The sequence below is a fragment of the Helianthus annuus genome, chromosome 1, assembly GCF_002127325.2.
Source record: "Helianthus annuus cultivar XRQ/B chromosome 1, HanXRQr2.0-SUNRISE, whole genome shotgun sequence".
Classification (NCBI taxonomy): domain Eukaryota; kingdom Viridiplantae; phylum Streptophyta; class Magnoliopsida; order Asterales; family Asteraceae; genus Helianthus; species Helianthus annuus.
Window position 1 is genome coordinate 5012945 of NC_035433.2, and position 26062 is coordinate 5039006.

The 26062-nt window shown below is 37.1% G+C and overlaps 1 protein-coding gene across 1 annotated transcript; it reads left to right on the top strand.

Annotated features, from left to right (window-relative positions):
• Positions 1–23082: 23082 nt before the first annotated feature.
• Positions 23083–25215, top strand: LOC110887523. Its single transcript, XM_022135344.1, has 3 exons — positions 23083–23568; positions 24146–24842; positions 25031–25215. Exons 1-3 carry the CDS (start codon positions 23083–23085, stop codon positions 25213–25215), a joined length of 1368 nt encoding a protein of 455 aa, XP_021991036.1.
• Positions 25216–26062: the final 847 nt, after the last annotated feature.

The window sequence follows — 26062 nt, forward strand, 5'->3', positions numbered from 1 at the left end:
AAGGAACAATAAAAAATGAGGAGAACAAATTCATAGGCATAGAAGAAAAAGACGTCCGGCTTCCTGCAGCCCCTATACTTTATAATGATGCATTTATTCTTGGTTTATATATATTTGGCAAGAACTTTCATCTTGTGAAGAAATTTATGGGTAGCAAGGCAATGCAAGACGTGTTATTCTATTACTATGGACCATTTTACAGAACCAAGGAACACATAGATTGGTCAGGCTCTTGGAAAAACAGAAAGCAGAAGAAGATACCTGGAACGGAGATTTTCACTGGTTGGCGGGCACAGGAGCTTTTCGCTCGCATATTTCTCCATGTCAACGATGATTGCAAAACTCGTCTGACACGGGTAACTTTTCCCACCCTTAAGCACAATCACACAATATATGAAAAGAAAAGTTGCATCTTAATCAACACTTGTTTATCATACATCAATGTAGCATGTTCCGTCACTCGGTCACTTTATTGAAGTTCTAATTCACTATTGCTGTTAAAAAAAATAACCCTAGAATTTAGTATATTCAAGGAATAATAGTTAAACTTGTTAGGGACTGAATATATATTAGTTGCTAAGTCTTTATCACTTGCTTTAGTATCAACTTAATATGTACATCATGCATTTATATACATTTAAAAAAGCACTGATCTTCTATTGATGTGTTATTATCTAGATTTAATACTAACTATTTTAGTTATGGTAGAACTAGTTATAGTTAACCAGACATGTATGTCTGTTATCAACCATTGCCTCCAAGGGTTATCAATGTATTAACTAAATTTAGTATGATTTCTAAATAAAAGAAATATATGTGCATACTCTCTTATGCAATTAAACAATCATTTAAAAAAATTTTCATCTGATCCGGCTATTGATGCGTTGTATCTTCCAGGCTACCCGAATGTTCCACACTAAAGAAATTACATTTGAAACATATGTATTCAATGTAGTGGATATGGTGGGCATCAACTTGCTTGTACAAGCCATTGCCATTGGAAAAGTGAAGGACCGTGTTTCGGGACCGAAACCGTGATTTTCATGATTATGTTCATAGACGGGAGAGATTAGAGATGATAAACAAACAACTTTGTATTAATCCGGTAGTAAAATATTACAAATCGGCCCGATTATATGATAACCGAACTAATACCAAAGGAGTATACATCCGGGGAGAGACCAAGTGGTGATCTCTCCCGGTGAGGTCTCAAACCTCCTCTAACTCTCTTATGTTGCAAATGGCAAGGGTTTTCTATTTATAGTCACACCCCTTGTCTTGCAAACACACACGGTCAACCGAATAACCCTCTCGTTTGACCACTTCAAACGAGCGGGTCTATACACGTTCGATAGACCGTTTCACTAACTATTACAAATTCAGCGTAAAATAATAACTAATCTATTCGACAAGCATCGGACACAAAATCTGCATCAACAAATTCCCCCTTGTCCGTTGCTGTCGAATGCTGAAAATGCAACTGCAATCGATCTTCAGTCAAGTATTCATCTTCTCTGTGTTAACAAATTCCCCCTTGACCGATGATCCAGGTAAGTAGTATCTTGATGCTCCTTGTATAATATTTCCCCCTCATAGTACGCGTATCCATGTTGGGTGTTGTGCAATTTCCTCAAAAGGCTCAATTGACCGATCTTCCGCTGATCTTCCAATACTCCAACCGGCATTTGATAAGGGTTCCATTCTTTAAAAACTGCATCAAGTCTTGATCTTCAAGCATACTACATTGATAGAGATTTCTGGTGAACTGTCTTCTGTAAACCGTCTTTGTGGAATCGACCAAGTAATGCACTTTAATCTTCAGCATCAACACTCAGGAAAGTCAGCTAGACCAAGTGTATCCCTTGCAAGCTCAACCAAACGGCACGCTTAGTTGAACTACATCCAGATCTCATTGTCTCGCCTTTGTGAAGTTGACCACGTAATGCACTACGGATCTTCAGCATCAGTACTCAGGAAGTCAGCTTGACCAAGTACATCGTTTGCAAACTCAACGAATTGAGTTACCCCCAGATCCCTGTAAAATCCCAAAGAAACATCAAACCCAAAACCGAATCCTGCAGGTCTTCAGCCTTGAACTATCAACTTTCATAAAGATTCCCCCAGGTCTTCAGTAAACAGCGCTTTGAAACTACTGTCGACTTTAGATACCTGTATGTTTCCGTGCAAAACTCTTCACGCTGGCTGGAGAATTAATTAAAATCCTCAAATATGTGTCTGTGCAAAACATTCCACGCAGAACCGTTTGTATCACCAGAAAATCACAAACTCTACCACCTGTGATTGCGTTTAGAAATTTACCGAAGAAATTCAACATATGAAAATTTTTATCCCCCCATTTCTTTGGTAAAATCTCTAAACCTTAACAGATTCTTTCCACTTCAAAGAAACTGTCGTCAATTTCACATAACAAATTCTCTCCACTGAGTAGAATTTATCTTCAAATGTTCACCAATTCCCTCCACTGAGCGGAACTGTTATCAATCTTCATTGAATGTTCTCGGTTGTTTGAAAAATCACGAAAATGACTTTCTTCTTTGCATATTCTAGTTGAATAAGAACGTCCCCTAGTACCCCGTAGGATCCGACTTGTATCCCTCCAAAGACTTTGTGAACTCGTTAGGACCGGTATTGACATTCTAGGTTCATTCATTCGTTACCAAATGCGAGAATATGACAATAAACAAAAATATTTCTTCGTTGCATATTCTAGTTGATAAAGAAATTTCGCCTAGTACCCCGTAGGATCCGACTTGTATCCCTCCAAAGACTTTGTGAACTCGTTAGGACCGATATTGACGTTCTAGGTTCATACGTTCGTTTTCAAATGCGAGAATATGACAATAAACAAAATGCTTTCGAACATTTATGAATAACCGATAACAATCATAAATATTGACCTGCGGAAGTGAACATACCGTGTTGTTTTTGGCCCATAGTAGTCACGTCACCATTTTTGACATTTTCATCGGTAACCGTGACTATCCCACATTTTTCAAAAATCAAGTTTTCATCATCTCTTGTTCTCATCATGCCGCATCATCCCGCGCGCTCCCAAATTCGTACGAAGTTGATGTTGAGATTTGGAAGCCCGGTCAAATAATCTTCGCGAGCACCCGACCCGACTCCAAGTGAATTAAATGAGCAACCCCAACAATCTGTCTGATCTCTATGATCTTGTAGGTCCCTCGGAGGTGAGATTAAACCTAATCCTTGTTATGTTAACACACTAGCAAGTGCGGAATCCAAGCTAGAGTGCAACCGAGTTGAGACAAGCACAAACACAAGACACACAAGGTTCACCGATTAACACCACTTGTATTAATGCGAATGAAAGGTTCGGTTACAAGCACAATGTTTACAAATCAGTTTTGCAAACTCTCTAAGTGTGTGTGTGTGTTCTTGACAGAATGCTCTCACTATCTCTCGAGTCTATCTTTCTGTCTTGAGTGTCTAAAATGAAATGAACACACTGCATGGGTATATATACCCAGCACAGATCATCTGGTCGAAGGATCAGGATTACTGATCGAAACATCATCTTTCGATCATACAGCCATCGAAGGATCCATATATACCTCGAAGGATGGTATATCCTTCGAGGTCTTCGTGGGATATCTTTCGAGCTCATCGAAGGATAGAAACAATCCTTCGATGACCCAACCTTCGACACAGACAACTTACAATCATGATCTAACAGTTTGTCCAAGTCAAACCAGGAGGATGGTTGACTTGGTCAAACTTACAAGACTAACAAAGACATCGTTTTACATCGTGACCGAATACAGACAAAGTACAGACACAAGTGCACCAACAGACTCCCCCTTGGCTGTAGCTTTGTCTCGATCTTGATCATCTTTGATCTTCGTGTCTTCAAGACTCTGATGTCCTTTCAAGTCTTCAATGTCGGAGGATCTTCAAAGTTTTCACGTCTTTGAAAGCAGAGAGTGTATCAACAAACTACCCGTATCATGTAGGAAGTGTGTTGACAAACTCCCCCTTAACATAAGCTCCCCCTTGAGTTATGCTCGTGAAAGACTTGATCTTTATAGCTTGAGATCCTTGTGGTGTTGATGATGGTCAGTGGCAACTCGATCAACTTCATCTTTTGAGTGCCTTCACGTCGTGTCTTCATTCCAAAGCTTGTCATCGACCATGTTCTCCATGCCTTTAGAATCTGCACATGCAAGAAATCTAAACGGGTAATGAGAACAACTGCTTGGAATATAGTTAGCATAAACAAGTGACACACGTATGACCATGTTTCAATCAAACACCGTCCGACAGTTTGAAAGTTTAATAAATTTGTCAATTTTATATTTAACTTTCAAAGACTTGCAAATTTCGACCGTGTATGAAGATTTAGCCAATTCGGTTTTCGTTCAGGTTTCAGGTAACGAAGACTCGAGTTCCAACATCGTACGATCGAAAATAAAGTAGAAATAAAATCTTTTTGGCTTTTATAAAGTTTATATTAAAACACACCTAAAATCTTTTTGGTATTTTTGAATAAATTAAAAGACAACAATTTTAATATCCTTTGAGTGTTATTAAACGACATCACCGCTAATGTCGTGCTGATATGCACCAAACGACGAAACTGTTTAAAAATAAAACAATAAAAGTTAAGCAGTAAATAAATATATACAGACATTCTTTTTGCGAGTTTCGAGGGTAAGAGAATCATATCAGTGTACGGTCATGTCAAAACACTCTTGTTTTTCAGTTAGTTAACATTAAGATAAACATCCTATAATAATTATCGATATTGTTGTCCACTTAAGCTCAACTTATCAGATGTAATCATGGCGAGGGGATACGTTAAGGTATGATTTATACTTACTGACCGGTGTTCATCCACATCACGACACATTCCCGTATCAAGGTATGCACGAGAGTTCATCTTACCGGTGAGTATACCGATTATCATCTGTTTGATCGTATATGATGTGAGATTCTCACTTATTTTGATTTGAAAACAAGCCCTATGTGATAGAATCACTTATTGATGAGGAACTTGATTTTCATATGCATGAAGGCACAGGAGCAAGTCCGTGAACAGGTCAGTACTTCCGTACAGCAGAGAGACGAACTTGACTCCCGGATAAATGTGATATTTTATCACTTATTTGTTTGGACATGTGATTGTTTATCACTTATTGAGGTCGAATGCAGTATGAGATATGTACACGTATGTATAGTATCATGGAAGATCTACATGTGATTGTTTATCACTTATTCGGTAAAAGATACAACCATGATACCCAGATGATAAGCAGCATAAAGACCGAATATCTCAGAACCTCGGCAATCTATCAAACGAAATTTCGGTACTAAGACCATATGCCAATGAATGGTTCCCACCTGGTCTTCAGTCGATTTAAGTTTATATCACCCTGCACACTTTAAAATGATTGTGAGCCTACTGATACATCTTATATAGAGCTGCTTATCGTTTTTCATTTAAGGTTTAAAGAGGTTTAGATAGACCACTGATGTACTATCATTTTCCCTTTTGCTCGCCAGGAAACTCATTTTTGTTTTTCTATTGTTTTTGTGTTTTTGAAATTTTTCGATGTTTTTGGATTTTCCGATTTTTGGATTTACTCCCCCTACAATCAATAAACTAAGACAAATTTAAAACACAAAGGTATTTACAAAAATGATTTTCCGATGTTGGTTTACTCTTGCTTGACCTTAATGCCGTTTACCAATAATAAAAAGTCAAATCTTGATTTGTCAAATGCTTTGGTAAAAAGGTCGGCACGTTGGTCATCGGTGTGGACCTTAACAACATCGATTAGCCTTTTCTCAAAGCAATCACGTATGAAGTGATATTTGATTTCGATATGTTTGGTCTTTGAGTGCTGCACAGGATTTCTAGTGATCTGTAATGCAGCAGAATTATCAACGTAAATAGGTGTAGTTAGGAATTCAAAACCGTAGTCCCGCAATTGTTGTTGGATCCACAGAACTTGGGAGCAACAACTTGAGGCAGCAATGTATTCAGTTTCGCATGTTGATGTAGCGACGCACGTCTGCTTCTTGCACTGCCATGTGACTAGGCGATTTCCTAAAAACTGTCATCCAGCCGTTGTGGATTTGCCGTCGATTTTGCATCCGCCATGATCAGAATCACTGAATGCGATCAAGTCAAAGTTATTATCCCTAGGGTACCATAGACCGGTGTCAGGGTAACCCTTCAAATAACGAAAAATCCTTTTTACAGCTGCAAGATGTGAGGCCTTCGGGTTGACTTCATATCTGGCAAGCAGGCACGTTGGATACATTATGTCTGGCCTTGATGCTGTGAGGTACATAAGAGATCCGATCATTGCGCGGTAGTATGAGGGGCTAACAGCTTCACCCTTCAAGTCTGGAGTAATTCCGTGATTTTGTGGCAGTGGGGTACCAATGGGCGTTGCATCAGACATCTGGAACCGGCTCAAGATGTCACCAACATATTTAGTCTGATGGATGAATATCCCAGACTCAGTTTGTTGCACTTGTAGGCCCAAGAAGAAGGTCATTTCCCCCATAGCACTCATCTCGAATTTATCCTGCATAATGCGCTCGAAATTCCTACACAAGACATCATTAGTAGAACCAAAAATAATATCATCAACGTATACCTGTACCAGAAGAAGATCTCCATCTTGTTCTTTGATGAAAAGAGTACAGTCGATAAGACCTCTTCGAAAACCGTTCTCCAGCAGATAGTTAGATAAGGTTGCATACCAAGCTCGTGGTGCTTGATGTAGACCATAGAGAGCTTTGTTGAGCAACCAAACCCGATCGGGATGGATAGGATCTTCAAAACCTGGAGGCTGTTCGACGTATACCTCTTCTTCAACCACACCATGTAAGAATGCACTTTTCACGTCCATCTGATAAACCTTGAACCCTTTGAAGGACGCATAGGCTAGAAAGATTCGAATTGCTTCGAGACGTGCCACTGGTGCATACACTTCGTTGTAGTCGATCCCTTCTATCTGTCGAAAACCTTGAACGACTAAACGTGCTTTGTTCCGAATAACCACTCCACGGTCGTCTTTCTTGCATTTGAAAACCCATCGAGTGCCAATTTTCTTGTAGTTCTCAGGTCTTTCAACAAGCTTCCAAACACCAAGCTTTTGAAATTGCTGCAATTCTTCCTGCATGGCTTCAACCCAAGCAGTGTCTACATTCTGCATATGAGGTGTATCAACAGAGGCACCTTGAACAGGAGCAACTGGAGCCGAAGATCCTTCAGCTGCATCATGATATTCATCATCTTCAGAAGATTCATTATAATCAGCAGCATCTTCATAAACCTCATTTTGAACCATATTGTTGACAGACGAAGAAGCTTGAGGGTCAACAACAATAGGTCTAACCAAAGGCGAGACAGCAGCGTTGTCACTTTCCAACAACATCCTAGCCGCTGCTGACTCTTCGTCAAAGGTTGGCAGATTGAAGGAGTCAAAAAGTCCATCATAATCGAACATCCACGGATCACCCGGAGCCCTAACAGGACTCGTGTACCTTTGAACCCTCACTTCACTCCATAGCTCAATCTTTTTGGTAGCCAGATTCCAAACACGAAAATTCGGAGTAGCATATCCAAGGAAGAAACCTTCGATAGCTTTCGCTCCAAACTTTCCATCCGGCTCAATCATAGTACATGGAGCACCAAACGGTTCTAGGTAAGAAAGATCCGGTTTCCTTTTCTGAAGGAGTTCGAAGCAAGTTTTGCCATGTCTCTTTACTGTAAGAACTCTGTTTAACGTGTAGCATGCAGCCATTTTGTTGTAGTTTTGCCATGTCTCTTTACCCCAGAATTGAATAGGGAGTTCCGACTCTACTAACATTGTTCTTGCAGTTTCTATAATCGTCTGATTCTTCCTCTCCGCGACACCATTTTGTTGTGGAGTATAGCGAGAACTGTACTCATGAAGAATGCCTTTAGAAGTACAAAACTCATCCATAACTTGATTCTTGAATTCGGTTCCATTGTCGCTTCGGATCCTCTTCACTTTCAACGAATAGAGATTCTCCAACATTGTAAGAAGATCCTTGAGGATGCCAGGAGTTTGACTCTTGTGTGCCATGAAGGATACCCAAGAAAATCTAGAATAATCATCAGTAACAACTAGACAATAAGCGTCTCCGAATGTTGTCTTGTGTTTCATAGGTCCAAAAAGATCCATATGAAGACGTTCGAGAGGCATGCTGACAGTGTTGATTTTCTTCAAAGGGTGAGACTTCTTTGTTTGCTTCCCCTTTTGGCACGAGACACAGATATCTTGTAAATGAAAACTTCTCACAGGCACACCATTCACAAGATTATTTTTCACCAAATGGTTCATCTTTCTCAAGTGAATGTGTCCCATTCTCCTGTGCCAAGATATAGACTCCTTTTCCGTGGCTTTCGAGACAAAGCAAGTAACTTGTGCAGATGTTGTAATCGCTTGGCTCATGTCGAGAATATAAAGATCATTAACTCTCGGAGCCGATAAGAGAATCCATTCTTGTGGAATTTTGAATCCAGGTTTCAGCACATAGCAGCCGGCATCATCAAAATGCACGGAGAATTTTTTATCGCAGATTTGCGACACACTGAGAAGATTATGATCAATTTGCTTAACATAATTGATCTTATCGAAGCACACAAAACCATTTGAGATACTTCCCTCTCCAGTGATGAATCCGCCTTTGTCTCCCGCAAATGCGACATACCCTCCTATAATGTTTCTCACGTCGTATAGGAGCCGTAAGTCGCCAGTCATGTGCCTGGATGCTCCACTATCAACAATCCAGTGACTATTAATAGTTCCTCCTAGAACACCCTGCACATGTCATTTAAAAACATCAGTTGAGAATGGGGACCCAAGCCTTAGTGGTCTTGGGTCGTCCCTGAGCATCACGAAACCTGATATCAATCTCTTGATGGTTTTCAAGAACAACTGCTCCCCCTGAATTATCACCCGCCTTAGGTAACCAAGTTTGTTTTTGCCTACCAGTTTGAGTGTTGTAAACAGTTTTTGAAGATTCTGGTTTTACAGGTTGTGACACACTTGGTTCCCTTTGAACTGTTTTAACTTCAGATTTCAAAGCTTTTTCAACAGTTTTCATGTTCTTACGTCGTTGTTTAGTTTCTTGTTCTTTTACAGTTCGTTTATCATGTTTAGGTGAAACTGACCGACGTTGAGGATGAACTGTTTCAGGTGGAGCTTTCTCAACAAATTTATTCTTTGGAGCATTTGGGCAGTTTTTGATGATGTGCCCAATTTCTCCACATTTAAAACATGTTCTCCTTTCAACAAATTTAGGAGAACTTGATTGACCACATGATGTCGAACTCGTGGAACCTGAGGTACTAGCCTTTTCATCACACCCATTTGTGCGTTGAGTGTAATTGTTATCAATGTTACGTTTTAAGATCGTGACCTGTTGTACAAAATCTGTATTTGATTTATTCTCAAAAGTCTCAATCTTATCAGTACCTGTGGATGCCACGAATTTGACACTTTTTTCTTTCTTTTGAGATCGAGCTCCTTTTGTTTCAGATTTCATCTCAGAGACCTTATGCTTTTGAGCTCGTTTGACTGGTTGTTTACCATTAGAAGCACTAGGTTGTTGAGTGGTTGAAGATTTTTGATTACCAAACTGTTTTCTAATCTCAGCCTTAGGAATTGGATCACATTGTGTTACAACAATTCCCGGAAGTGTTTTTCCCAAAAATTTGTTTGTGTTGTCTTCAAAGACTTTGTCAATCAAAGATTGATTTACATTTTTAATTGGGAAATCGTGATCTGAGTAGATTTTATCATCTCCAACCAATGTATACAACACATTACTGCTTTTAACAGTAGACACACATGTCTTATCAACTTTGACAGAATCAATCACTTGTTTCTTAACAGATGAGACATCAGGAGTATCAGGATCACAAAGAATGTGATTCTCTCGTGGAATAACTACTCCTTTCATCTTGTTAAGTGATTTATCCTGATCACTTACATCCACTTCTGATTCATCATCCGATGTCTCATAGTCCTCGATAATTGGAGGACTTTGTTTCATGGATGATGAAGTTTCTTGTTGCTTAGAGGATGTGTTTGAAGAATTGTCCGGTTTGAACCCTAGGCCAGTAGCATATTCCTCAACATCAAGAGGCACACTGGTTCATACCGAGGCATTTCCTCCTCGTCAGGCATCTTGGTATAATTATTCATCAAAGGGGGCGGACATTTCTTATACCCTATGCCTTTCTGATTTCCCTTCGGTTGTTGAACATTGATGATGTGATCAAGCACAAATTGGGAGTTAGAATAACTCTCCAATTTTTGTTTGATCGCATCATGCTCGCATTGGGCAATGGCTAATTGCTTGTTAGTTTCTTCCACAATGTTAATGTATTCATTTATACTTACTTGCTTGTGGTAAACTACTTTGTTCACTTCGGACACATTTTTCTTTAATGTTTCAATTACTGATTTAAAATCTTTTTCGTTCCGAGTTAAAGCCATATTTGCCTCTTTGCATTTGGAAAGTTCAATAACCAAATTTTGATTATGACTATGAAGCTTTCCTAGTTCAAGCTTCATTTCAGCACATGATTCACAAACACTAGGAGCAGGAGGTTCAGAATTTACCTGACTCGAAGAGGCTGACACATTTGTCATAAAAGCAGTTTGAAAAGAAAAAGATCCGTCTTCAGAAAAGAACTTCTCCATTTCCCTGGATGTAGTAGCAGCCTTCTTGATCAGAATTGATTTCTGACATATGAGATCATCAGCTTCATTCAATAAATCCTCAACACCGGAACCTGCTTCCTCCTTCACATCAGACTCTGATTGATTATCCCCAGAAACAGAGCCTTCTTCATCAGAACTTCCAGAATAACCAGAACTGCCATCACTTTCAGAGGACTCTTCTTTATGAACATGCTCGATGTGATTGATGATCTTTGCATAACAAGCTGTTCCACTTCCTTGATCACCTTCACCAAACTGCACAGACCAGTCACATCCCTCATCAGCTTGAACAGCCAAAGCCCGATTGGGATTTGAAGTTCCAGGCTGGCCCTGATTGTTATTAACTGCCACAATCCTCCTTTCACGGTTTTCTTGCTGGGCATTCACATTTGTAGTACTCGTCTGGTTTCTGAAAGGGTTGTGATTGCCTTGTTTTGTTGGTCGAGTGCACTCACGTTTGAAGTGCCCTTTATTACCACAATTGAAGCATGTAATGGCGTTGATATCAAACCCATACTTCGTATCTTTCTTTCCTTCCAACGAAGTTCTTCCAGTTCGAGCCATGAAATCTTTTGCCCTTCTCACTGCACTAGCAAAAGCCCATTTGATATCCATCAACTCCATTTCTTCCTTGTCGATCTGTTGATAATCTTCATTGGTCATATTGATGTTTCCAAGCTGACCTGCTACCAAACCACAGTAGGCACTGACCATTGTATTGATAATTTCCATATGCTCCTTAGCAACTTCAATGCTGATGTGTGAAAGGTTTGAATTATCGACTCGGATTGTGTTAGGGTTTTGAGGTTGAGGATTGTTTGTATAATGAGCCTGCTGTTGTTGTTGTGGTGGTTGGACTTGTGGCTGTGTTGGGACGGGAATGTAAGACCTCGGATCAAAAGCCGGAGCAGCAGTTGATTGAGGAAACGGAAGAAAACTTGTGTTGGACACAAATGCAGTTTGCAGTTTAGGTTGCTGAGCTGCAGCGGATCTTGCCAAAACATCGAAGCCTGGAAGGTACATTTCTGTATTCTGAGGAGCGGGAGCTCGCTTTGCTTTCCTGATTTCTTCATCATTTTTATGTTCCAGTTTCTGAATGAACTCATAGATGTTAACCGTGTCTAGAGTTCCAGTATGCTTCAACAACTCAATAAAAGAACTCCATTTTGGAGGTAAGGCGTCAGCAAACCTATTCACCATGTCTTGTTGAGTAGATACAACCCCATAAGCACACATTTCACTAATCAAATGATAGAACCGTGTTGTCATATCATTTAGAGTTTCGTTTTCCAAAAACTGAAACGATTCAAACTCTTTCTTCAACAAATCATGACGAGACTTTCGAGTAGCTGCATTGCCTTCTCCTCTAGCAACTAAAGCATCCCACAATGTTTTCGTGGTCTTGCAGTAGGAGAACTGATGATAGATATCTTTGTTGAGTGCTTGTGTAAGTGTAGCAAAGGCCTTTTTCTCCAATTCATAAGCCTTCTTGTCATTTTCGAGCATGTTAGCATAACCTTCTGAAGTGGACGCTGCAACCTCAAGATTAGCATTGAATGCATTGATGAAACATGTCCAAAGGTCGGTGCTTTGCCCTTGAACATACGTGTGAAAGCGGTTTTTCCATGATGGAAAGTCGTTCATATGGTTCAACTTTGGTGGACGATTGTTGCTGCCCGTTTCGCTTTCACTAATCAAAAGATTTTGAATGCTTTGACTTTGATTGGATACCAATGCCCATTGACTTGGACTGATTGATGGCGGTGGAAACATACTTTTCGCCCAAGCTGCAGCAGAGGTTAGCTCTTGACTAGATTGTGAGTCAATACTCCAGTCCCAAGGGCTTGTACAACTCATTTTGATGAAATACTAATAGAAGACCTAAACAAACACAAACTGTTAAATTCAAACAGACTAAGATCGAAGGATCAACACCTAGTTCGAAGGATCAACACTTGTTCGAAGGATCAACAGTGTTCGAAAGATCACTGTTGAATTTCGAACAATTGATTTCGAAAGATTCACAATTGAAAGATCCTTATCTTTCGAACACTGATCTCGAAAGATTCACAATGAAAGATCCTTATCTTTCGAACAACGATTTCGAAAGATTCACAATTTAAAGATCCTTATCTTTCGTAAATGTATCCTTCGAAAAGATTCCCCTGAGCTCGAAAGATAGATCACAAACTTCGAAAGATGTTCGAAGGATGGTTATCTGTCGAACCTCCTTTGATCGAAAGATAATCTTTCGACTTCGAATGATATCTTTCGAATGGAACTGACACAACTGACACTGAGATGACAGGTTGGTGAAAAAGGTGATGGGTTGGTAGTCAACTTTCGGCAAAAGGGTATGGTCAGACCTTACCTTTTCACCAAACAGGATTTGACTAATAAAATATTCCCAAAATGGAAAATCTTATCCAGAACCCGGTCACCGGAGATAAGCCGGAATTTTGGCCGGAAATTACCAAGTTTCTTAAAAACAAGTTTTAAGTTACCCAACCCGATCTTGAACACACCCGGTAAGTTTAGAACGCGTTTTTATGTTTATAAATGCAAGAAAACCACCAAAAACGGGTACTAAACCAAGTGTCCAAACACACCAAGACCTTGTACAAACTCGGTTTTAACAAGGAAAAGGGCCTTGGCTCTGATACCACTTGTAGGTCCCTCGGAGGTGAGATTAAACCTAATCCTTGTTATGTTAACACACTAGCAAGTGCGGAATCCAAGCTAGAGTGCAACCGAGTTGAGACAAGCACAAACACAAGACACACAAGGTTCACCGATTAACACCACTTGTATTAATGCGAATGAAAGGTTCGGTTACAAGCACAATGTTTACAAATCAGTTTTGCAAACTCTCTAAGTGTGTGTGTGTTCTTGACAGAATGCTCTCACTATCTCTCGAGTCTATCTTTCTGTCTTGAGTGTCTAAAATGAAATGAACACACTGCATGGGTATATATACCCAGCACAGATCATCTGGTCGAAGGATCAGGATTACTGATCGAAACATCATCTTTCGATCATACAGCCATCGAAGGATCCATATATACCTCGAAGGATGGTATATCCTTCGAGGTCCATCAGTATCCTTCGTGGGATATCTTTCGAGCTCATCGAAGGATAGAAACAATCCTTCGATGACCCAACCTTCGACACAGACAACTTACAATCATGATCTAACAGTTTGTCCAAGTCAAACCAGGAGGATGGTTGACTTGGTCAAACTTATAAGACTAACAAAGACATCGTTTTACATCGTGACCGAATACAGACAAAGTACAGACACAAGTGCACCAACAAAAACGAAAGGATGACCTTACTACCAAGGCCAAGAAGCCAGTGGAAAACAAGCAGCCTGAACCGCCATTCTCTTGGCTTAAAACAAAACAAGTTATCCATCTTTTGAAATATGGTATTGGACTTAGTAAAGAGAAACTAAGTGAGCTATTTGAGGAAGCTGTCTGGCCTCGTCTTTTAGCACGAGGATGGAAATCTGAGAAGCAAAGAAACTTTGATTACAACAACTCGAAGAATTCTTTGGTGTTTCTTGCACCTGGAACCGGAAAGTTTAGTCCCAGGAGCCAGACAAAAGGAACTCATTATTTTGAGACTTTGGTTGATGTTTTGAATAAGGTGGCTTTCGAGCCACAACTTATTGAGCATGATCCGAACAAGGACATGTTGGTGAAACCAGGTGAAAAAGATTCGGTTCAGTTTATGATTGTGGATTCAAGTTTAGAGTTTCTGGAGAATCAAGTTTTTAAAATGAGAAGTCTGCCAGACTCTAAATTTGCTGATGAAGAAGGTTCATCTTGTGAAATTCAAAATCCGAACGCAATTCAAACCAGTTTAGCCGCTGAAGACAGCGGCAAATCCAGAATTTTAAACCAAGGTAAGTACTATCGTTTCCAAAAGAAAATTATGGCATGCATCAGAAAACAAGTTTCTAGATTTTTACATTGAAAAAAAAACATTGTTACCTTTTTATAACTTATATAAAAACTATGCTAATATATATAAGTTACAACCCAAGTAAAGCTCACCTGTTTTGAATTGATTTTCTTACTGAACTATCAGATGGTGGTGCTTATACAGATCAACAGTTTGGTTTGGATAGTGAAAGTCTGAGTGTCCGAAACTGCACATCGACTGAAAAAATGTTGGAAGGTCTTGCTAGTGGATCCAACTACCAGAACAAGAGGAAAAGAGGTGGGAAAGAAGGGGACTCTTCAGATATTCTTGCTGAATCCAAAGAGCAGAGACGGAGCCACATATAGCTCCCGCCTTAAGGGCTTCCGTTCAACCCACCAAGAAATGCTTATTTTTAGTTTTATTTGTAGGTATGACCCTTCCTTAAAGAAAGGTGACTGAACACATCACCATTTGATATGTTGTTTTCAACTTTTTTGGCTTTGTTCTTTTTCATCTGTTGTGACTTTATGTTTATCCACAATGATTTGTATATAATTATAAGCTTTGTTCTATTTAGGTTTGTGATTTTGTAGCACTTTCCTTTAAGTCATGCAGTGTAGTGGTAATTCATGAATGTGTATGGGTACAGTCTTCAAGTGTTTGAGTGTTTTATTTATGTTCGAAGTTGTTAAATTGCTCCAGGAATGATGATATTTAGAATTTGAAAGAAACGCGTTCTCATTATTAGTGAATATAAACTTAATTTATGTTATGTATGTAATTAATATTCGAATGCTATAACTATATGTATATGTATATGTAACGATGTATTTTATGAACGGTTAGGTTGTTTTCGGTTAGCACCGTTTCAAATGGTTGTTACTCCCTCCAAATCCAACCGATAACAACCGCCAACATATATATGGATTGCCGGGAAAGATAACCGGTACCAAGACATTTCACAACCGAAATTGCCCTTTCTATACTTGTCTGCAAATCCTTGTTCACTGCATATTCTCATCACAAACATCATGAATCCTCATATTCAAACAACTTCCGCTGCACATGTATTCAATATCCAACAATGATGTATCAGAGCCACTACCGAAAGTGATGAAGATCCTACAGCGACATCATCAACCCTTCCGTGTAAACATTGCTCCGACGAGAAGAAGGAAAGCAGATGGTTGCAGAAGAAATGTTATTACTGCAACAAACCGGGGCATCAGATTGCATCATGCAAGGCGAAAGAAAATGACGAGGCTACACAACTCATTCGTCTAGCAATTAACACAGGGACTCAACAACAGAAAGAAGCAGATGATGGTAAACAAAATGATCAGAGAATGGAGTACATAGTGACCGGCACTGACGGCGGTTTCTGGTCCGAAATATGGTACGTTAGTAAATCTTTTAAAAGGCACTACTCCGGAAATTTAGACATGTTCAAACAAATCAAAAGTATGTTTGATGTGGAAACACAAACCGGTGAAAATAACTTCTATTTCATAAAAGGAATAGGGGTTGTTGAATTAATGACAGGATCTGAAAGAATTCGAATACAAAGCGTTTTCTTTACTCCTAACATTGAAAGAAACATACTTAGTTTGGATCAATTGATCACTCAAGGGTACACGGTTAAGTTTAGAGGGGATTCATGCAAGATCTTCCCTACGTTTAGTGTCCCTGTCATGAATAAGAAGAATGATATATCTGGTTTCACTAGAGAAGATGAAATTGGTATAAGTGAGAAGGAATTAATGTTGAAATCCGAACCGGATTATGAAACTTTCAAAAACCTGAATATATCATCGAATGAACCTGATTGGAATGTCTTGATAATTCAAGCAATGTCATTCAAAGACTTCCAAGACTGCAAAGCCCTTCTAGACAGGCTAGAAGATGACAGTTATGTTAGCAAATACAAGTATTGCATAGAAAAGAAGTTTGAGGAGATGGTTGATTGGTTTCTTAAAGACAAATTAGAGATCACCACAAGACCTCTTCTCGCATATGCTGCAGATAATCGGAAAGTGAGTCTGTTGGACCTTTATGTGACTGTTAAAAGGGAGGGAGGTCACCGAAGAATACTGAGAACAATCTGTGGGCAATGATTGCCAAAGATATGGGTTTCGGATACGATGAAGGAGAATTTATGAGACTAGTGTATGCTATGTACTTAGATGTACTAGTCTACTATTATAAATTCAAATCAACCCAACAAGCGGTAGCCGAGAAGGAAATCAAGGAAGATGTTGCAGAACCGAGACAAAGCAAGAGTTTAGACAAGGATGAAGGAAGGAGCAGGCATGTTGGAGCAGAACGAGATGGAGCGGATGAAGAGCACTATGCTTTCTTTGTTGGAAACGACTGGTACGGACTCAAAAGGCTGCAACGAAGGAAGAAGTTCGATTTTTAAGCGGGCTGAGAAAGCTGTTAATAAAGCTAATGACAGCATGATAATGCACTCTCGGAGGAAAAATTAAGTTTATGGGGAGTGTATTAGTGAATATAAACTTAATTTATGTTATGTATGTAATTAATATTCGAATGCTATAACTATATGTATATGTAACGATGTATTTTATGAACGGTTATGTTGTTTTTGGTTGGCACCGTTTCAAACAGTTATTACCCCCTCCAAATCCAACCGATAACAACCGCCAATATATATATGGATTGCCGGCAAAGATAACCGGTACCAAGACATTTCACAACCGAAATTGTCCTTTCAATACTTGTCTGCAAATCCTTGTTCACTGCATATTCTCATCACAAACATCATGAATCCTCATATTCAAACAACTTCCGCTGCACATGTATTCAATATCCAACACTCATTATGGTCTTAATCACAGGATTTATCTTTCAAGATTTATATAAGTTTGATTAATTATGAATCTAGATTATATAATTATTTGATTTTTGCTTAACATCAAGAATGTTTGCCCTTTCCAAGTCGACTAGTTCACATTATGCCGTATATCCTCGTGTTGTGTTTTCCAAACACTTCCAACCACCTTATCATTCCTCATACACTCAGATACTTGCAAGATATAATATCCACAGCTTATTCAAAGCCTCATGAGTACTAATCGAATGGTTCCACTACTAGAGCAACCTAAAGTAGAGGACTAGGAAATGTTGAGGAGTGTTTGTACTCAAACACGAAAGATCTTTCTAAGTTGGGCATGAGCGTTATGGACATTTAAGCAAGGCAAGAATGGAGATACTAGTCGAAGCATAAACTTAACTATATTTACTTGTTATTATTGTAATTAAGATCGTATCATAATTGTAATTATTAGGTAGTTAGGATATGACCGTTAAGGTCAATGACATTAAGATAGTTAATCCTAACCACTTAACGGTTGATTAACTACCATCTTATGTAGTATACATCTTATGTAGGGTAGTATCAAACCAACTCATCTTAGCTAACCTCTTGCTCTTGATTGTCATTTTCTTGTTCTCTTAACCTACTACATAATTTGTCTGCGAATAGAAAGCAAGTCGTATGATTCTTTGACAGACAAACCAAGCATAGTTAAATAAGTATACATATATGTCTGGTAATGTACACATATTTATAAATTAAAAAAAAGATTAAATAGAGAGAGGCCGTTTAGTAAAACAAATTGCTTAGAGAAGATGAGCGTCACATATTGGTTCTCACGATTCTCAAATTTCACGTTATTATTATATAAGGTAAAGTTATTGTACAACCCAGTCTTTACGTGCTAAACGTGAAAAGTAAACAGAGATTTTTTTTTCTGAAATTTAAGCATGTATTTTAATCCTAAAATCAAAAAACAAAATATTTTAAAATATAAAATTTTTATATATCTACTCTAGTAGAGTAACAAAAATTACTCTAGAGTAATTATCCGATCACTCTACTAGAGTAGTTATATAGAAAATATTATTTATTTATTATTATTTTTTTCAACTAAAAATAATGCTTAGTTAAATGAAAAAAAAATTAGAAAAAATATGTTCATTCATTTCTCACATTAAGCATGTTAACACCCATTTATATCAACGTATATTAAAATCAATCACATTATATTACATCACATAACGTTATATTATATATATATATATATATATATATATATTAATTTCTAACACTAGGAAGAATAGTAGACAATTTTGTCACTTAGTGAATTTTTTTTTATTCATAGAGTTTTCTAGCTTTTTTTTTTTACAATTTTATCACAAAAGTTATAGAAGTTTAGTACGTTTACGTTTAAAGTCACGTAAGTCACTTGGTGTTAGAAATTGTATTATTTTTCCTTCTCCTCAATTTTCAAAGTGGTCGACTTTGCCTTCATTTTCTAAAAAACTCTATAAAATATCACTTTGACCCCCTTTGATTTTCTAATATGTTTCATCAACGTTTTACGGCATTTGAGTTAATTGGTGTTAGGAATTCGTGTTTTTATTTTACGTCTTTTCACGATTTTGGTCGTTGTTTGGTTGCTACTTACGGCCTCCGCACCGCAACGCGGGGAGCTCAATACTAGTTATATTATATTATATTATATTATATTATATTACTTTTCCCTGATTCTATACCATTAATTTGTAACTATTCAACTTTTCTTTGTTTCAATTGGTTGTTAGTATAGAGGTGATTGGTCCAATTTTATTTTATTCTTTTCTTTTTTAGGTATATGCTCACAAGCTCAAGTTACAAGTTTTTATTGTATTTTATATATTTTAGTTTTCTTCTCTTATAGTATTAGTAAAAGTATAAAATGACACTTATGGTTTACTTTTAAGGGTGGGGTTATAGAGTGAATACTAGTGTATTTGTGAACTAAGTGAACAAGTTCTGGCCATTGATATTAAATCGTAAAACACACTAGCGTATTTTCATCATCAAATCCTGACCATTGATTTACACTTGTATATAGATAATTAAGGGCTACGATTAGTTCACTAGTGTTCATAATTAAAGAGGTTATTCACAAATGAATCTAACCCTTACTTTTAATTTTTATCAAACCCTATACTTTATAACTTTATTTAACAATAATAATTATTATATGTATTAAGTAAAACACGATTTAATAATGAACCTAACCCTATATATATATATAGGAACAGGATCAGGAGAAAACGCCTCAAAGTGTGAGAACGATTCTCAGCCACAAGATCTTAGTGGTTTGTGGCTGAGATTGATGTGGTGATATTTTTGTAAATAATAGGGGTCTTGGAATTACTAGGAGGGATAAAATAGGAAGATTCAAACAAAGGTGCATGTGATAATCACATGCCATTTTCCCCATCATATTTATTTAAACGACAATAACTTTTTTATATGTGATTATTTTTCAAAAAAAAATTATACCATAAAACTCAGCGTTTTTTTATTTTTCCAACGAGTTTTCGAAAAAAAAAATTAACTAGATTTTATGGCGTTTTTCTGAACCGGGTGTTTTATGGCGTTTTAGACTAGGTATTTTTATAGCGTTTTTTCTGAACTAGGTGTTTTTATGGCGTTTTACCTAGGTGTTTTCATGGCGTTTTTCTTCTGAACTGAGTGATCTATGGCGTTTTCAACTAAGTTTTTTCATGACGTTTTTCTGAATCGGGTGTTTTATGGCGTTTTAACTACGTATTTTCATGGTGTTTTTCTGAATTGGGTGTTTTATGGAGTTTTATTTGAAAACCCAGTTCATTTCATGTGAGTGGGTTTTTGACAATATTACCCCTTAGTGTAATTTAGCATCAATGCCACATGTCACCACCAAAATCGTTCTCACCGTTCTTACACTTTTCACCGTTCTCTCTAAATCCTGGCCCTATATATATATATATATACGCACACACACGTGCGCGCACGCTTGCGGTATGCACATACTTTCAGTTAATTACAAAGTTTAAAAGAACAATATGAAGAATCACATTAGCCTTCTGTTTCTGTATAGTGATAACATAGAGTAAAAAGGATTGTGTAATTATGTAAGAGTTTATAAATCATAACTAAAGCTATACACACACTCAAGTATCACTACATAGCTATATATTTACTTTTTGTTAAATACATAACATCTATTCTAACAAAAAAAGGGAATGCGCGACTCGGTGTAGATTTCTTTGAAAACAAAGTTGTATTCAAAATCGTGTATATCTTTTCGTATTCTAGGCTATAGCGAGTGAAGCTACCTTTACGGTACTCTGATGAACTCAACCACTTATGTGCGAAAGACATCTGTACTAGTGCGGAATCACTAGCCGCTTTTATAATTTTGATAAGCCAAACCGATAACGACCGCGAGGAAAAAACGCCCGCACTCCCACTACGAAGCTAGGAAAAAAACTAGTTTTTTTTTGGAAAATTGGTTTTTAATAAACCAACCTTTGTCCCGTTGATAAATAATAATCTTACTTACATAATTGGTATACAATAATCCTACCTATCAACATGTTGGTACTCAATGAACTTCCGTTAATTTTTTTTAACTGAAGTTAACTTTTAAGTTTTATTTATTACACAAAAAGTCCCTGTAGTTGTAATTTACTCGTTTTAACTATTTTATAAAACAAAAAACCTCAAGGGACTGTAATTTACTAGTTTTAAAATAGTTAGTTAAAACTACTAATTACAATTACAAGGACTGTTTGTGTAATAAATAAAACTTAAAAACTAATTTCAGTTAAAAAAAATTAACGGAAGTTCCTTGAGTACCAACATGTTGATAGGTAGGATTATTGTATACCAATTACGTAGGTAAGATTATTATTTACCAACATGACAAAGGTTGGTTTATTAAAAACCAATTTTCCTTTTTTTTTTAATTACATACTTAAATATACATGTATCTATAGCAATAAATAATGATTATCAAACCATTTTTAAATTAAACAAAAGTAAAAAGACAGATTTTAAGAGAAAAAGCATTTAATATTCATTTAATAGTCAACTCAACCATATAAACCTTTATATGTCTCACTTCCTCTTTCAACTTTCCTCAACCTCTATTTTGCAAGCGGTGAAGAACATTGTCACCCTACTATATCAACTTCACTTCCGTTCAAAAGGTGATTTTATAGCTTCAATCTTCGATCAATCACCAATTCACCATTTAGTTTGTAATCTACAATTTTTGTTATTATAATGTTACTTTTTTAATGCCTATGTGTATATAAAACAATTCTTCAAAAAAACATAAAAGGGTTTGAATTTAATATAAAAAAAATCAAAACCCATATGTTTATTTTTTAATTTTGCATCTTCAAGTTACAATCAAGATATGTATATTAAACAATTCTTCAATTCAAAACATCATAAAAGGGTTTAAATTTGATATAAAAAAAGATCAAAACCCCTAGGTTTATTTTTTAATTTTGCATCTTCAAGTTACAATCAAGATTAAGTTTAGCAAGCTTTCTTCTTCAGTTTTGTTCTATGTAAAAATCAGTGTATTAAATTCTAGAAAATTGTGTGATTAGTGAGTTATGTAACATATGTTGTGTGTTCATTAAAAAATGGTTTTCACTTTTGTAGATTAAATTAGTGTAGATTCTTAAAATGCATTAACAGTTATAATAAATGTTGATTTTTCTTCAATTTGGGATCTTATGGATCTGAGAAGTAAACATTTGGTCATGATTTATGAGTACAAGAACGGATCTGAGTTTAGTTTTTTGTGAGTGTTGATAATCTTATTTAGTTTAAATGTTTGTAAGAATTTCTTACACTAGAACTGTATTATTAAATTTATGTAATTAAACACCTAGGTAAATAGCACTTCTCTTTATATTAGGACAGAAGTGCTTTGTCATGTGTGTAATTTTATTAAAGCTTGAACTGGACAATCTCTCATTGGTTTTTAGTTTTATTGGTTTAGTACATAGTTTGTTCATCTACTTTCATAACCCTATATGAATTGATTGCCTTGAAATTGCAAGAATATATGGTCTACTAAAGATACAGTAACTATAACGCAAGAACGAATTGGCTGATCAAGGATAAAGTAACAATAAATTATCAAGCTAGATGTTTGCACCTTGGTGATAGGTTACACAAGTTGTGGTACTGCAATTTAAAAATATTTAAATAAAAAACTCCTGCTCTTCTTTTATATATATGGTGCAAGTTACCTTTCTGTGAAGTGCCTATATATACAACATGAAGTATTTATGACCAAGGGGTTCTTAATTATGCATACATAATCTAGAAAATGATGTTACTTTAGGTAGTTTTGTTGTTAAATGATCTAGAAAATGAAGTATTTATAATCCCAGGGGTACTTAAATGTAGCGTCTCACGACTTGGTCGATCAGACTTAACTTGTTTACGCATTTAAGACGGCGTATTTTATTTGATTGACATTGAGAGGTCATAAATCCTTTCTATTTTCTTTTTGTGTATTAGCTAGGTAACAGAATGAAAGCAGGTGATCGTTGTTCAGTGTGGCTTAGATATGAACAATCTTCTGGTGACATTTTCGGAGAAGCAAAAAATCGAACTCAAATCGGAGAGAAGCATCAAGCAAGTATTCCGGACATAGTTTCGAAAGAAACAATAAATAATGAGGAGAGCAAATTCATAGGTACCGAAGAAAATGAGGTCCAGCTTCCTGCAGTCCCTATACTTGATAGTGATGCATTTATACTTGGTTTATATATATTTGGCAAGAACTTTCATCTTGTGAAGAAATTTATGGGTAGCAAGGCAATGCAAGATGTGTTATTCTATTACTATGGACCATTTTACGGAACCAAGGAACACATAGATTGGTCAGGCTCTTGGAAAAACGGAAAGCGAAAGAAGATACCTGGAACGGAGATTTTCACCGGTTGGAGGGCACAGGAGCTTTTCGCTCGCATATTTCTCCATGTCAATGATGATTGCAAAACTCGTCTGACACGGGTAACTTTTCTACAATATTTGTATAACTCCCACCCTTAAGCACAATTACACAATATATGAAAAAAAAGTTGCATCTTAATCAACACTTGTTTATCATACACCAATGTAGCATGTTCCGTCACTCTCGGTCACTTTATTGAGGTTCTAATTCACTATTGTTGTTAAAAAAATAACCCTAGAATTTAGTATATTCAAGGAATAATAGTTAAACTTGTTAGGGACTGAATATATATTAGTTGCTAAGTCTTTATCACTTGCTTTAGTATATCAACTTAATATGTACATCATGCATTTATATACATTTAAAAATCTCTGATCTTCTATTGATGTGTTATTTATCTAATACTAACTATTTTAGTTATGGTAGTTATAGTTAACCAGACATGTATGTCTGTTATCAACTATTGCCTCCAAGGGTTATAATGGTAAGGCATCAATGTATTAATGAATTTAATATGATTTCTAAATAAAAGAAATCTCTGTGCATACTCTCTTATGCAATTCAGACATTAATTCCTGAAAAAATCATTTAAAAAAAATTCATCTGATCCGGCTATTGATGCGTTGTATCTTCCAGGCTACCCGAATGTTCCACACTAAAGAAATTACATTTGAAACATATGTATTCAATGTAGTGGATATGGTGGGCATCAAGTTGCTTGTACAAGCCATTGCCATTGGAAAAGGAAAGGATGACCTTACTACCAAGGCCAAGAAGCCAGTGGAAAACAAGCAGCCTGAACCGCCATTCTCTTGGCTTAAAACAAAACAAGTTATCCATCTTTTGAAATATGGTATTGGACTTAGTAAAGAGAAATTAAGTGACCTATTTGAGGAAGCTGTCTGGCCTCGTCTTTTAGCACGAGGATGGAAATCTGAGAAGCGAAGAAACTTTGATTACAACAACTCGAAGAATTCTTTGGTGTTTCTTGCACCTGGAACCGGAAAGTTTAGTCCCAGGAGCCAGACAAAAGGAACTCATTATTTTGAGACTTTGGTTGATGTTTTGAATAAGGTGGCTTTCGAGCCACAACTTATTGAGCATGATCCCAACCAGGACATGTTGGTGAAACCAGGTGCAAAAGATTCAGTTCAGTTTATGATTGTGGATTCAAGTTTAGAGTTTCTAGAGAATCAAGTTTTTAAAATGAGAAGTCTGCCAGACTCTAAATTTGCTGATGAAGAAGGTTCATCTTGTGAAATTCAAAATCCGAACGCAATTCAAACCAGTTTAGCCGCTGAAGACAGCGGCAAATCCAGAATTTTAAACCAAGGTAAGTACTATCATATCCAAAAGAAAATTATGACATGCATCAGAAAACAAGTTTCTAGATTTTTACATTGAAAAACAAAACATTGTTACCTTTTTATAACTTATATAAAAACTATGCTAATATATATAAGTTACAACCCAAGTATTAAGCTCACCTGTTTTGAACTGATTTTCTTACTGAACTATCAGATGGTGGTGCTTATACAGATCAACAGTTTGGTTTGGATAGTGAAAGTCTAAGTGCCCGAAACTGTGCTAGTGGATCCAACTACCAAAACAAGAGGAAAAGAGGTGGGAAAGAAGGGGACTCTTCGGATATTCTTGCTGAAAATGCTCTTGTTGAATCCAAAGAGCAGAGATGGAGTCACATATAGCTCCCGCCTTAAGGGCTTCCGTTCAACCTGTAGGTCCCTTTTCTCGGAGGATCGAGAACAAACCTAAACCTTGTTATACTAACCCACTAGCGAGTGCGGAATCCAAGCTAGCGGGCAAACCGGGATGAAGCAAGAACAAACACAAGAACACACAAAGTTCACCGATTAACACCACTGTATTAATACGTATGAAGGTTTACGGTTACAAGCACAATGTTTACAATCTTGTTTGCAAACTCTCTAAAGTGTGTGTGTGTGTGTTTTCCAGCAGAGTTTCTCTAACTCTCTATGTGTGCCTCTCTTGGTGTCTCTACCGAAACACAACACACTGCATGGGTATTTATACCCATACACAGCAGGTCTTGGTCGAAGGATCGATAGATGGTCTGAAGGATCATCTGTCGATGACAATGTGTCCGAAAGATCAGCATGGACATCGAAGGATCATCCTTCGATGCCTAATGGTCGAACCATATCTTTCGAGCACCTCGAAGGATGATGCGTATCCTTCGAGGCTATCCTTCGATCCAGACAAACATCATGTTGTCCAAGTCAAACTAGGAGGATAGTTTACTTGGTCAACTTACAGACTGACTTAGGACATCGTTTTTATACAGACCGAATACAGACAAAGTACAGACACAAGTGCACCAACAAACTCCCCCTTGGCTGTAGCTTTGTCTTGATCTTGTCTTGATCTTCTATAGATGTAGACCTGTCTTGAACTTCGACGGTCTTTGGTCTACGAGTTTCCAAAACTCTGATGTCCTTTTAAGTCTTCATAGTCGGAGGATCTTCAAAGTCTTCACGTCTTGAAAGCAGAGAGTGTATCAACAAACTACCCGTA

What these genes read in the sequence shown, in the direction of transcription:
- LOC110887523 (XM_022135344.1), top strand. Translation starts at nt 23,083, where the DNA reads ATGAAAGCAGGTGATCGTTGTTCAGTGTGGCTTAGATATGAACAATCT. An exon ending in GCAAAACTCGTCTGACACGG is followed by an intron (nt 23,569 to 24,145) that starts GTAACTTTTCTA and finishes TGTATCTTCCAG; the next exon opens with GCTACCCGAATGTTCCACAC. An exon ending in ATCCAGAATTTTAAACCAAG is followed by an intron (nt 24,843 to 25,030) that starts GTAAGTACTATC and finishes CTGAACTATCAG; the next exon opens with ATGGTGGTGCTTATACAGAT.